This window comes from Physeter macrocephalus, chromosome 21 (assembly GCF_002837175.3).
Source record: "Physeter macrocephalus isolate SW-GA chromosome 21, ASM283717v5, whole genome shotgun sequence".
In the NCBI taxonomy this organism is placed as follows: Eukaryota; Metazoa; Chordata; class Mammalia; order Artiodactyla; family Physeteridae; genus Physeter; species Physeter macrocephalus.
This window is the reverse complement of record NC_041234.1, coordinates 3,103,054-3,117,998: the sequence shown is the minus strand read 5'-3', so window position 1 is coordinate 3,117,998 and position 14,945 is coordinate 3,103,054. Positions and strand designations below refer to the sequence as shown.

The window sequence follows — 14,945 nt, the reverse complement described above, 5'->3', positions numbered from 1 at the left end:
AAAAAAAAAAAAAAAAAAAAAAAAAAAAAAAAAAAAAAAGAGTACCATGAAATAAAGAACAAAAAGTTAATAATTCTTGGCATGAAAAATATGCTATTCAAATTTTAAATAGCAACAGATTGGCACTAACTAAAAGAAAGAATGGTTGAAAAATACATTACTGACCTGAAAGACCAAGCAGATAAAAAATCTCTCACACAGAGCAAAAGGCAAAATGATGGAAATCATGAGGAATGAGTAAGAGATTAGAGTTCAGAGCCAAGAGAACTAATGTGTCAATAATAAGCATTCCAGAATCAGGAAAAAGGAACAGATGGAGAAGAGGCAATAATTACATAAATAAGAGAGGGAATTTTCTATGGTTAAAAAGAGACTTCAGCCTGAAGTTTGAAAGAGCTCATGACTCCCATGCTCAATGAACATGTATTGATTGCTTGTTATGTACTAGATACAGTTTTAGGGTGTTCAAAACACAGAAGTAAACAATACAAAGTCCCTGCATTCAAGCAGCTTGCATTTAGAGACTCTAACACCCACATGCCCCATAGAGGAAAATACTCAAGACAATATTCTAACCAAATAATAGCAGTAACAATAAAAAGTCCTTAAGCCAGGGAAAGACTAAGAGGAAAGAATACAGATGTGAACAACGAACCTTGCAATATATAATTAAATATAAATCAATAGCAATAATATGGAAATTGTGTTTAAGTACAAAGCAAGGATTCAATAAATAGAAGAGACATATTATGAAGGAAATCTAATAATGGTCAAGAACTAAAAATATGGCATGAACAATAGCTAAGGATTTGCAGGAGACGTGAAGGGAGAAAAGTAAAATTCTCTACAAATCTCATCTGAATGGGGGATGTACATGGAAAATGTGAAAACAAATACGTTTGTCTTACTGGAGGAGAGAGAGGCTAATGGTGGAGGAATAAAGTTATAGCTATTTGAGAAGTATACATACATACATCATTTATTAGAAATGTCAGGAATGGGAAGACAATGACTAATGAATGGAAAAGCACAGTAAAAATGCCAAAGAAAACAATAATTTAAAAAACTTCACCAAAACAGCAAAAAGAAAGGAAAAAAGGATGAAACAAAGAGAAATAAATAGTAAACAAAGTAGAATAGGACATTTTTCAAAAATATGTGTTGTTATACTAAATGTGAGTGGGTTAAATTCTACCATTAAAATACCAAGACTACCAGACTACATTAAAACACAAAACTCAGGTATGTATAGTTTGTGAGAAATACACATGAAAAAAATAAAGGGAGATTGAAAACAAGGTAAATACAAAAAAGAAAAAGCAAAAATGTGAATATTAATATTAGATACAGTGGAATTTTTAATATTACAAGTGCTAAACATGATGACAAAGCAACATTATATCATAATAACAGGCACTTTATAAAGAAAATACAATTCATAAACTTGTATTCAATAAACAAAAGAACAAGTTTTTGCTTTGTATATTTAGCTACTATAAAAGCAAGATTTTTAAAAAAATACAAACATAGTAAATCATTCAGATCAAATTATTGGTTTAAAACAATGTCCACAAATTATTTGACACTCCCTTTAAAAGGTGAAGCCTAATTTACCATTCCTTGAATGTGGCCTGGACTTAGTGATTTGCTTTTAAGAAAGGAATAAGAAAAAGCAGAAGTGATGGTGTGCAACTTTGGAGACTAAGTCATAAAAGATACTGCAGCCTCCTATCTGATCCCTCTCTTGGATCACTCACTCTGGGGAAAGCTAGCTGCTATGTCATGAGAACACTCAGGTGCCCTGTGGAGAGGCCCATGTGGTTGTTTTGTCAACAGCCAGCAAGGAACTGAAATGCTGTGCCATGTGAGTCAGCAATCTTGGAAGTGGGTCTGCCAACCCCAGTCAACCTTACAAATGACTGCAGCCCTGGCCAACAGCTTGATTGCTAGCTCATGAGACACCTTAAGCCAGAACCACCCAGCTAAACTGCACTCAAATTTCTGAACCATAGAAACTGTGAGATACTAAATGTTTGCAGTTTTAAGCCACGAAGTACTGGGGTAATTTGTTACACAGAAATATACAATATACATATTTAGAAAGATATAGATGGAAAAAACTGAATAAACAGTTTACCCTTGAACTGCAAGGGTCTACTTATATGCAGATATTTTTCAATAGTAAATACTGCAGTACTTGAGAACCTGCTGTATAGCACAGGGAACGCCACTTCGCTGTAGAGTAGAAACTAACAAAACACTGTAAAACAACTATACCCCAGTAAAAAATAAATAAATAAGTTCCATTATATAATAGGTAAAAAAAAACACTACAGTACTACATGGTCCATGGTTGGTTGAATCTGTGGACACAGAGGAACTGCGGATGAAGAGGGCCGACAATAAGTTATTCGTGGATTAACTCTTGCATTGTTCAAGGGTCAACTGTATAACTAATGAACTTAATAGAAAGATATATGAAGAACTTTGTATCCTATGAATAGAGAATACAATTAATTTTTCATTTGTCCACAGAGGCTTCATGAGAATCAATCATATACTTGATTTCAAAGAAATCCTTAACAAATTCAAAATAAGAAATGTTTCATAGAACACATTTTCATATCATAATCCAATAAAATCTGAAGTAAATAAAAATACGATTCAAAAAATTCCAGCTTCTTGAATTAAGATCCTTGGAAATTAAAAATTGTAGTCTTAATAATCATTGGATCAAAGAGGAAATTAATAGCAATATTACAAGTTCAACAGAAGGCTCAGTTAAAAGTAAAATTAGAAAAGATGCGTTGCCTTAAATGCCTTCATTATTAAAGAAGATGCACGTGAAAGACTGTATTCATCTTAAGACATTAGAAAAATAAAAATAAAACCAATCAAAGAAAAAAGCTGAAATTAATGAAATGGAAAACAAAAAAGGAAAGCTATATAATTCAAAGGGTGATTCTTTGAAAGAACAAATTGATAAAATTGATGATAAAACTCATCATGAGCCTGATTGAAGATAAGTGAAAAAAGAGAATAAATGTAAGATTAAAGATTGGAAAAAAGACAAAGATATACAGAATTTTAAAGAATTTTAAAACTATATATATATATATATATATATATATATATAGAGAGAGAGAGAGAGAGAGAGAGAGAGAGAGAGAGAATATAATATTGGCATCTGTGGCAATGTACTTTGACAATCTAGAGAAATGGAGGACTTTCTTGACAATTAGAAGCTACCAAAACTGATTCAAAAGAAGTAGAAAACTTCAAAAGTGCATTGGTTGCATGTTGCTTTATAGCAGACCTCTACCTCAATTTTCAAGAGCAAACAGTTTTAATGTTACTTAAACCAGTGATCCCCATCCTTGGCTGCACATTAGAATCACATGGAGACTCGTAGGTGTCCATCAGAATCTCTGGGAGTGGGACGCAGGTATCAGTAGTTGTTTTTTCCCATTTCCTTGGGTGATTATAATGTATAGCCAAATTTGAGAACAAGGGATTTAAGTTCCAAACCATAGAAAATGATGTAAATCTCTCCAATTTATTTCATAAGATCAATAAAACCTTAATATCAAAATTTGAGAAAAGCAACAGTCAAAATTTGAGAAAATATGTAAACATATTTTCCACTGGGATGACCAATTTTCTGGTAGTAGAACTCATCCCCAGTTAAACCAAACTTTATAGGTATTTCACCTCTACTATGAGCAATGAATACTGAATTTCTTTAGTCAAACCTAATTTTAAGCCCCTAATAGTAAGGGTCAGCTAAGCCATCCACCTTACATGGCACGCTTGACACCCAATAAGTTTTAACCTTTTCAAAAAATCACACGTCTTCAAAAGATTGATTTGTGATAATGAAGCTCGTTCAGTAGAAAATGTCACTGTCTCTGAAAGTGATTCTAAAAGGAGTCCTAAAAATATACTGAACTTCTGTAAGTGTTGAGCCTCTGAAGGCAAAGGCAAGACTTATTTGGATGTATAAGAACTTCATTGTTGATCCAGGACTAGTTGTATTACTCTATATAGTCTGAGTTCAAATACGTTTTAGTCTTAGAATAATAAGAGAATTGGAAAACAGATAAAAAGAATAGCTGAGTCTCCTGGGACATGGGTCTCTATGATATTTAGGCTTCTAGCTACGCTACTGAGATTTCTCTGGATTTCCTTCAAAGAAGGAAACACTGCGGCTGAGGGAACCCATCCTTCACTCAGATCCAGTAAACCGAACTCTCTGGCTTATTCTGCAGCTGATATACAACAAGCCATCTATGACATGGTGATCAAGTTGACAAATATAGAAAACCTGGGGTAACTACAACTCTGAATAGCATTAGATGACCTTCAGGGGGAAAAAAATAGCAGATCACAATTAATTAACTTGAGTAGAAATAAGGAGACCTATTTCCCACTGAAGTATTTTACATAAGACATCTAGAAGTTATCACAATTTTTTTGGACATTTTCCCAAGGCACATCAAACAATAACCTCTGGACCTCAACCCCACATTATTTTAATTTTTATTTCTTTTGCAAACTCTATTTTAGAGATCTGTTCTGATTATAACATACTGCCTTAATCTCAAAAGGTAAAGAATTGACTACTGTGGCAGTGGGAAGCATATCAGCAATAGAGAAAAAAGAAAATATTTAATGACCTTCACAGCCAGAAAATTTGGGGCATAGGGGGTGGGGTGGAGGATGGTGGAGAAGAGAGAAAGAAAAGAAAAACAAGGCTGCGTGGCTTCCATGGACTGCTAGCATCAGTATGACACCCACAGGGTTGAGAGGTAATTAGCTTCTCTCTGTCCATGTGCAGCTCTTTTTCAGCTGTAGGAGGTTTCCACACACAGCATCAATTTAACAAACTAACTTGCCAATACTTGGTCTAAAATTTCACGCTTTCTAGTCAATAAGGAAAAGGCTCTAAACGAAGTATTCCAAATTGGTCACTCTAATTAAGCAAGAGTGGCTGATTAAAATTAACCTTTTCAGAAAATAAAGTCTAAAAATATGACCTAACTAATGCCATGTAAATTGCTTCACTTGATGATATTTGAAGCCATATAAAGTTGGGATGCCCTTTAAGGAAAGGTGTGCCATGGTTAACCGTGTGGCACCCAGAGAAAAGAATTCCCTTCAAACCCAGATAGGATTGTGAGCTGAAACTGTCTAGCTTAGTCTTAAGGTGCTAAATGATAGAATTTGTAAGGACCACCAAATATTAAAGAAACCAAAAATGTCAAAACAATCAAAAACGATCACTGGTACAGATTCCATCATTTATTGCAGCACACCACAAAAAGGGTGTGGGAATAAAATCTTTTCTGATCCTTCAAAACTTTCCTTCATGATTTAGGCACTTACTAAATTACTAAAACTCTTTGAAGGGATTGTCTTAAATGTCACCTCCTCCAGGAAGTCTCCCACGACTTAGATGCCCCTCCAATGTGCTCCCTTGGAAACTCGCTTACCCCAGTTATAACATGTCTCACCCTGAACTGTCTTGTCTTTTCATTAGTTGACCTACCCCACTAAACTGTGATATCTTTGGGGCCAAAACAGTTCCATACTCTTTCATCGCTGGGCTCTCAATCTCCACTTCCTGAACACCGTCATTGGTTAACACTCAAAATATTTCTTGCTTTCATGTGAATGCTATAATTTCACCTTTAGTCCTTTTTATAGTACTTCTAACCACCCACCTCCTCCTGTTCAATCTTTACATTAGCACCTTCCAGTTTTATATATTCCATTTAGTTTTGCCAATGGAATTAAAGAAACATTCTCTTTTTGCATCTATCTACTCCAGAGTCCTTTCCCTGATCGCACCTTAATATCTTCAACTACCTCTTGAGAGGTAATTGCCTAGGAAGTCACTTTTCCCATTTAATTTACTCAACTATTTTCCCTTTTTTGTATTTTCCAAGACCTCTAGAAAAATAATTACCAGATTTTCTGTTGTGGCTATTCCCCACATACCTCCACCCCCTCCTCCTTCCTCAGATTGTAATTGTCAAAAATAGCAGGACTGTACTTCTGAACATTTATATGGTGCTATGTAGACTTAAACAAATCTCTTTCCTCAAACTGCATAAATAAACTCCCTTTTGCCTTCAACTCATTCAGAAAGACTTCCCTCTGGAAATCTGGGCCTCCCTTCAGGATGGTGCTAGACTCCTGATGCCTGCAGCCCTCTGGAAGGAAAGGACCCACTCTTTCACAGGATGGAGACCTCAGGGTCAGGAGTTGGGTCGGGTCCACTTGCTCCTTAGAGCCACCAACAGACTAACACTTTGTCAGCCTCTCCTCCTTCCAGGCCCATGAGCTCTGACTAAACTTCCTTCCTCTGCATCTCATCTCTCAGTCCTGTGGCCAACCCACTTAACACACCTGCTTTCCACTTGCTTGACCTCCTCATCCCTAATATTCTCTTTCACTCACTTCAGCCACCCACATTCTGGATTCCACCTTGGACCCACTCATCCCCTAGGACTACTCCCCTTGCAACTTCCCACCCATCCTGCTTCCTGGGCCTCCTGCCCTGACCTCAGAGAGCATGGCAATCCTTCATTCCACCCATTTCTCCCAGTTGGTTGCCATCCTGGCCTCTCCTCCTTCCCTGCCCAGACTGGATTCCGTAGCTGGTCTTCAGAATTGCCCTATTTACCAGAACCCTCAGTTCCCTGCCGGCAAACCTTTGGCTGGACTTCCTGACACCAACTCACTACCTGGATGGCCTTCTATTTCTCCTGAGCCCACTCTCTGGCTACCAGGCCCTAGACCTTTGCCTAGGCCTCCTGCAGTCTCAACCGAATCTCTTCCTAAGTGCTAGCTCCATTCATCCATTCCTGGTTTGGCTTCCTCCATTCCCTTCCAAGCTCCCATTCTGAATGAATGAAATGAAAACCTTGTATTTCTATTATAATTTAGTACTTAAAAAATGCTTTTGGATATTTATGTTATTTTATTCACAAGACAACCTCTTATGGGGTGGAAGCTCAAGAATACTGCAGCCAAAGAAGAACTAAATAGACATTTCTCCAAAAGACATACAGATGGCCAACAGGCACAAGAAAAGATGCTCAACATCGCTAATTATCAGAGAAGTGCAAGTCAAAACTACAATGAGGTATCACCTCACACCAGTCAGAATGGCCATTATCAAAAAGCCTACAAATAATAAATGCTGGAGAGGGTGTGGAGAAAAGGGAACCCTCCTACACTGTTGGTGGGAATGTAAATTAGTGCAGCCACTATGGAGAACAGTATGGAGGTTCCTTAAAAAGTTAAAAATAGGGACTTCGCTGGTGGCGCAGTGGTTAAGAATCCGCCTGCCAATGCAGGGGACATGGGTTCGAGCCCTGGTCTGGGAAGATCCCACATGCCGCAGAGCAACGAAGCCCATGCACCACAACTACTGAAGCCCACGCGCCTAGAGCCCGTGCTCCGTAACAAGAGAAGCCACCGCAATGAGAAGTCCGCACACTGCAATGAAGAGTAGCCCCCGCTCACCACAACTAGAGAAAGCCTGCGCACAGCAACAGAGACCCAACACAGCCAAAAAAAATAAAAGGTCAAAAATATAGTAACCATATGATCCAGCAACCCCACTCCTGGGCATATATCCGAAAAGATAAAAACTCTAATTTGAAAAGATATGTGCACCCCAATGTTCATAGCATCACTATTCACAATAGCCAAGATATGGAAGTAACCTAAGTGTCCATCGACAGATGAATGGATAAAGAAGATGTGGTATATATATATATATATACAATGGAATATCACTCAGCCATAAAAAAAAGAAATAATGCCATTTGCAGCAATATGGATGGACCTAGAGATTATCATACTAAGTGAAGTAGGTCAGAAAGAGAAAGACAAATACCATATGATATCACTTATATATGAAATCTAAAAAATAATACAAATGAACTTATTTACAAAACAGAGTCACAGACATAGAAAACAAAATTATGGTTACCAAAGGGGAAAGTGGGGAGAGAGATAACTTACGAGTATGGGATCAACAGATACACACTACTATATATAAAATAGGTAAATAAAAAGGATTTACTGTATAGCATAGTTTCAGGTGTACAGGAAAGTGATTCGGATATCCGAATCACTTTCCTGTACACCTGAAACTAACACAATATTGTAAATCAACTATATGTCAATACTATTTAAAAAAAGAAAAAAGAATATTGCAGCCAAAAAGGAAATTAAGGGTCATGGAGGTTATGTGGCTTACTCAAGCTCTCACAGTCCCCAAAGAGTAAAATTGATTTCCCATCATAATAATCAGAATATATTTTCTTTCAGGCCATCTGAGACACCTATGCTGTGCCCAACATGCTAGTTGTGGGGATGATGTATTAATCAAAAAGAGAGACAAAGGCGTACCACTGCGAAGGCAGAGGTCACCTCAGGATCAATTTTCCATATGCAATCATCCCAGAAGCAAACATTTAGGTTGCAACTGCTGACTCAGAGAAAGAAATGAATCCAATCAAAGAGATGCCTAGAAACTCCATGCTGGCCAAGCTGCTTTGTGCCCTCTGTGCGGGCTCCCGCAAACAAAACCCAACCAACGAAGAGGAGTCATAGCACTGGAAGAACAGATGAGCCTGGCAATGATGAATCAGGGTGGAGAAGAGAAGAGCAGTTTGGAACTTGCTATGGGGGCCTCCTTTCATGCATCATTAGTGCACAATGGAGGAGAAGACTGCTGTGGCATGCTCACTTCTGAACCAAATAACAATAAAATAAAACAGACTGTTTCCCTCCCCTTCCTATGCCATCTAGACATTTATGATGTAATAAAGAACATAAATACAATCAGGTACAAATCCTAATGGATCTACAGATAACAATAATATTAAACAAAGACCCAAATTAAATCTTTAAAATTTTTTTGTGAAACGTGTGAAAAAAACCAAATCTTTCAACTTCTTGGATGAAAACTGTCCTATTATATCTGTATTTGTACCTATCCCTAATAAAACTAATATTGTTATTTGTCCTAGGACTGCCTTCCCCCAACAAAAATATAAATATTTAGCAAAATAATCATTTACCTTAGAGTAGATCAAAAAAAGATCATCCAGTTTCCCATGCAAATCACCTGGAAATGAAATGAAAAATCGCTATTCAGTAGGAAACAAGAATTTAAAAACTGAAAAGACAAAAACTCTAATTTGAAAAGATATATAACAGAATTTAAAAACTGAAATACTACTGATATACTCCAAGTGTTTTCAGGACATCGGGTTTTTACCCTATGATGCTATTAATTCAACAGACAATTTGTTTCCATAGCACTCTATGGAAACTTTGTCCCCTTTCCTATAGGGGACAGCATCCAATGTTGCAATTACCTATTCACTCCTGCCATTTATGCTGTTCTTAGCTCACTCTGTGCCAAGTGCTAGACTAAGGGTTTACGTGAATTATCTTGTTCAATCCTTACAACCACTCTGTGAGATGGGTATTGTTTTCATCATACTCATTTTACGAATGAGGCTCAGAGTAGTTAAGTAACTTATGCAAAGTTGCCCAGCTATCAAGTAGCAGAGCTGGAATTCAAACTCAACTTTATCTCTCTTCAAAACTGAAGCTCTTAGTGATTGTTCTGTACTACCTACACTGTAATCTCTAGGAGAACAGCAGTATCATCTATCTTGGTATTAAACCCCAAATGCCTCCCATAGTACCTGCTGCATTAGGCACTCAATAATTAAGTTTAATTGCTAAATGCAAAGCTTTTTAAAGCCACATTTTCAAGAATATGCTCCAGCAGTAGCATCTGAAACTTAAAAATTTTGAGTAGATAGTTGACATTCTCTTTTTTTTTTTTTTTTTTTTGACATTCTCTTGATGAGACTATTAGAGAAAATAAAAATGAAAGCATGGCTTTATAAAACTCAGCCAACTAAGGGAAACCATAAAAATAGATGAAGCCATTAATTTTAAAACAAGAGTAAATATGTGAATATTCAAAAGCCCTATTTGGATAACTATTTCTAGGTAAATATTTGACTTTCATAACCTCTGATCATAAATTTTTACTCCTTGTATCCAACTTAATTACCAAATATAATTTAATTTAGGAATACTTTTCCTCAGTTTGCTTAAAATGCTACAACCAAAATTAACCAAATATATACTAGAGATGACTCCAATTATAATGGGAATAATAAAATTAAAATCCTACATCACCAGCACTTATTTATAAAATGACTACAATATTAAGAGCATATTAATACTACCATATACTTAAATCTCACTGCTCTCACTCCAAATCTAAGGAAATAAAAATGGAAGGACTTTACTTATCAGTTAAATATATATTTTAAATTATTTTGTTTTTCCTAATTTTCTTCAGGATACTTCCAATAAAGATGGTTAAAAAAAAAAAACTTTAGCTAAGAAAATATGAGCTCATTCACTCAGCAGCTACATTATGCTGCCTTAAAGGAGAGGCACCAATGTACACCATTGAGAATAAAGGTGCCTTTCTCGCTGACAGAGCAGAGCCATGTATATGTTCGCCAAATCTGTGTGTGGTTAGTGCTTCTGAGGCCACATCAGAAAAATATGAGTTCTGATGGCAGGGAGGAATTTCTGAGAGGGAGACAAGCAAAATAATAAAAATGCTGTGAGTCAGGTATTCTGTAGAATTTGGTTAATTGGGAACTTTAGAATATCTGCAATGCCTTAATGGACAAAGAATTTCACTTCATGTCAATAAAACAAGCTACTATTAGCAGCTTTGGTTCCAGTTTAAAAAAAAAAAAAACCCAAAGATTTGGGCAGTCAGAACTGTTGCAGCTGGTATGCTAATAAATGAATTGGTTTCAGCATATTAAGAGTTGAGGCTTGGGCTTCCCTGGTGGCGCAGTGGTTGAGAGTCCACCTGCCGATGCAGAAGACACGGGTTCATGCCCCGGTCCGGAAAGATCCCACGTGCCGCGAAGCGGCTGGGCCCGTGAGCCATGGCCGCCGAGCCTGTGCGTCTGGAGCCTGTGCTCCGCAATGGGAGAGGCCACAGCAGTGAGAAGCCCATGTACCGCAAAAAAAAAAAAAAGAGTTGAGGCTATACAAATATTTTTATTTTCATTTTTTTCATAAGCTGCTTTATTATTTTTTAATTAATTAATTAATAAGGCTGCTCCGGGTCTTAGTTGCGGCACGTGGGATCTTCGTTGCCGTGTGTGGGATCTTCCTTGCAGCATGCAGGGTCTCTAGTTGCAGCGTGCGAACTCTTAGTTGAGGCATGTGAGACCTAGTTCCCTGACCAGGGATCAAACCTGGGCCCCCTGCATTGGGAGCACGGAGTCTTAGCCACTGGACCACCAGGGAAGTCCTTAAAAATATTTTTAACTTCTAGTTGGACAGCAAGAGATAAAACTCAATGTATCATGGAAAGACAGCCACAGAAAGATATTTCCACTGCATACAAAAACATAAGTGCATAACTGGTTATCATTTATAACATAAACTAAAACACCTACTATATTTCATGCACGTTGAGAACTATGTAGCATGTTTAGATGTGCATGTAAAAAAATGCACCTGGAAATTAAAATAATGGTAAAGGTTCACCATAATTTCTCCCCCTTTCCTAATACTGTCTTAAACAGAGGATGTTTATGAAAATATGGCCCTGATTTTAAATTTTATTTTAAATGATGACCAAAGTTTTCTAAGTTCAATGGGCTATTAAAGACAGAAAATAATAATTCCTATGCTACGGGAACGTATGGGCCTTGGTTTTTCCTTCTATCAATGGTGCTACATGGAAAAAGTCTGGAAATAAATGCCCAAGATGTGGTATCTTTAAAATAATGGAACTGTCCAATCAATCCATTCCCTAGTCCTTGTCTCATGATGGAAAATGAAACATCAGTCAGAGCAGTGCATGATGGGAGTTGGGATAGCAGATATGGAGGTGGCTCTAACCTGGAATGCAGAGGATCTGATTTTAAATTCTGACTCTGCCACTAACCAGCTGAGTAAGCTGAGGTGGAGAGAGGGGGACAAGTTACTACATAGAAATGCATGGAAGGCAATACACTTTTCTCTCTGGGCCTCAATTTCATCCGTAAGAGCAAGGGATAGACTAGATGGTCTCTGTAAGAACCATTCAGTTCTTACACTGCGTGATTCCAGGACTTACATGCCCTCTAATTAATTCATGTCTTCTTCCAGATCCTTTTATGCAAAGATAAGTCTCCAATGGCAACTGGAGGTATACTGGAAACATATGGGGGCAGATCACACTCTCTGTTTGGCCTATTATATACACTCTGAGAGCCAACCTCGCCTTGGCTCCAGAGGCTTCATGGGTTGGCATGGCTTCCTGAGCCTCATGACCCCAAATTCTTTATCTCCATGAAAAGTAAGAGCTTATGAGGCCTTGAATAAAAGGTCCCCACTGCGGAGACGCATCATCTGGAAGGCAGAGATGTGGTGGCCTGATTAGGTTGGAATTGAACCACTAAGGACTCTTCAAAAGCCTGAGTCAGGACATGTCATGGAGCATGTACTGCTACATCAAGTCCCTGTCACCAGTATCAGATGCTAGAATGGAAATAGTTTAATTAGATTGTCAAATCCATTCTACCTGCCAGAGTAAAAGAAACATGGGCTAAAAATTGATTCGGAAAATAACAATCACTGTTTTGTAACCTAAAGGCTTAATTAGAAGTTAAGGGAATTGCTGTTCCTTCCACTCACTCCTTTCTCAGACAGTTGCAAGCATGCTGAGCACCAACTGTGTTGGATTTCCATGTGTTCTGCTTCTTGAAGCAATATCCTGTCAGACTGGCCTATATGATAACAAAGTCTCAGCTCTTGTTATTTAGAAGAACAAGGAACAGATTTCTGGGACATTCCCACTCTTCTAAAAGCTGCAGAGACCAGTTGGAAAAACTCTAAAAAACAGCAGCCAAGGGCAGAGAAGAATTTAGTCTCCACCCTGCCTTGGGCTTTTCTCTTCCCAGCATAAGTGGCATGCAGAGGCCCACCTAGAAAAAGCTACATTGAACAAAGATAATGAGAGCCAGAGGGAGGGCAAAGAACACTTATTCCACCCATGGGTGGTTTTCTGTATTAAAGTGCTGCCTGCCTTTATAAAAAGCTATGAGTTCTTTTATTTCTCACATAATTAATTCCTGCCAGCTGGTATGCAAAACAAAGACAGGATAGGAAACAGTACTATCATGATAGAAAACTCTATATAAACACTTTTCCCTTAACACAGTCCAATTTACACAGTTTTCAAGTTAGGCCAATGATGTAGAACCAAGAGGCTCCTAAATATTAATTTGGCAACGCTGCTCTGAAACTTACCACAGATTGTTATCTCTTTGGAGGGAGAAGTTTTTGTGTGAGTGAAATTCGGCTTTTGCTGCAGGAGCTTCCTGGTTTCAAATAGCACCTCTAAGACATAATAAGCATGAAGTATCTGTGAGGGCGAAGGAGAGGAAATAGATATCATGAACTAGGAGAAAAGGCATGAGTGCATAGAAAGCAATATAGATGGAACATATGAGTACGTTTCAGGTAGCTGTAGTTCATGACAATCTCTAAATTATTTTTAAATAGATTATCCTAGCACAGTATCTGGCACATAATAAGCCCTCACTAGAGATGTGTAAGTTGAATGAATGTATGGTTCCTAGTACGTCTATATTCTCATGCTCTTAATTGACATCACCCATTCACAGAACATTTCTTATTATTCTTGGTCCTTAGAGCCCAAGAGAGGTGACAAGAAAAAAAGGAGACTCCCTTGCCCTCAGGAAATGTGCAGACAAAAATGTAAAGAAAAGAGAAGGAGAGAAAAGAGAGAGAAGTAGAAAGAAAGAGAGAAGCAGAGAGAGATTGTTCAAGAGGAGCTGCTTTGCATTTGCTTGCGACCTCCTGCCCCGGGGCTGGGAATTAGTTGGGGGTGCTGGGTTAGGAGGTCTCACAAGGCAGCCAGACAGGTCCCAAGGGACTCCTGAGCCAGGTGTCCTAGGTGTGGCTCAATATTTGGTGCACAGACATGAGTTTACAGGACAGCAAGCACACTTATATACAAATGTAAGTATAGAACATATTGCCAACTCAAATAAACCATTCGGATTAGCTCCTATTATGACTATTCATCCCTTGATCTCCTCCAGTTACAGTGTTGATGACAGCATTGTTTTGGACAGATTTACTGGGTTTTCTCTTCCAGGCTTTTCTGTTTGTTTGTTTTTAAATACAGTGTGTTGTTCTCTCTTTTTTTTTTTTTTTTTTTTTGTGGTATGCGGGCCTTCCTCTGGTGTGGCCTCTCCCGTTGCGGAGCACAGGCTCCGGACGCGCAGGCTCAGCGGCCATGGCTCACGGGCCCAGCCGCTCCGTGGCATGTGGGATCTTCCCAGACCGGGGCGCGAACCCGGTTCCCCTGCATCGGCAGGCGGACGCGCAACCACTGCGCCACCAGGGAAGCCCTGTTCTCTCTTTTTTAAAATTAGGAACTATTCCAAATACACAACTGAAAAAGTGATGTAGCTGATACAAATTTAACAGATGCTAACACCACTTTCTAGTCAGGAGTGTTTGCACCTGTACTGTCCAATGCTGTAGACACTGGTCACATGGGACTATTGACCACTTAAAATGGGGTCAGTCAAAATTGAGATGTAATGTAAGCACAAAATATGCACTGGATTTTTTTTTTTTTTTTTTTTTTTGCGGTATGCGGGCCTCTCACTGTTGTGGCCTCTCCCGTTGTGGAGCACAGGCTCCGGACGCGCAGGCTCAGCGGCCACGGCTCACGGGCCAAGCCGCTCCGCGGAATGTGGGATCTTCCCGGACTGGGGCACGAACCCGTGTCCCCTGCATCGGCAGGCGGACTCTCAACCACTGCGCCACCAGGGAAGCCCTAT

General features: G+C 38.5%; 1 protein-coding gene across 1 annotated transcript in view; it reads right to left on the bottom strand.

Moving 5' to 3' along the window:
* PPEF1 (protein phosphatase with EF-hand domain 1) overlaps window positions 1-14,945 on the bottom strand; it is a 132,402-nt gene that overhangs the window by 45,373 nt on the left and 72,084 nt on the right. Inside the window, exons 7-8 of the mRNA XM_028482558.1 lie at window positions 13,378-13,492; window positions 9,102-9,148 (exon numbers count right to left, since the gene is read on the bottom strand). Coding sequence (XP_028338359.1) covers window positions 9,102-9,148; window positions 13,378-13,492 — 162 coding nt within the window. The remainder of the gene's footprint in view (window positions 1-9,101; window positions 9,149-13,377; window positions 13,493-14,945) is intronic.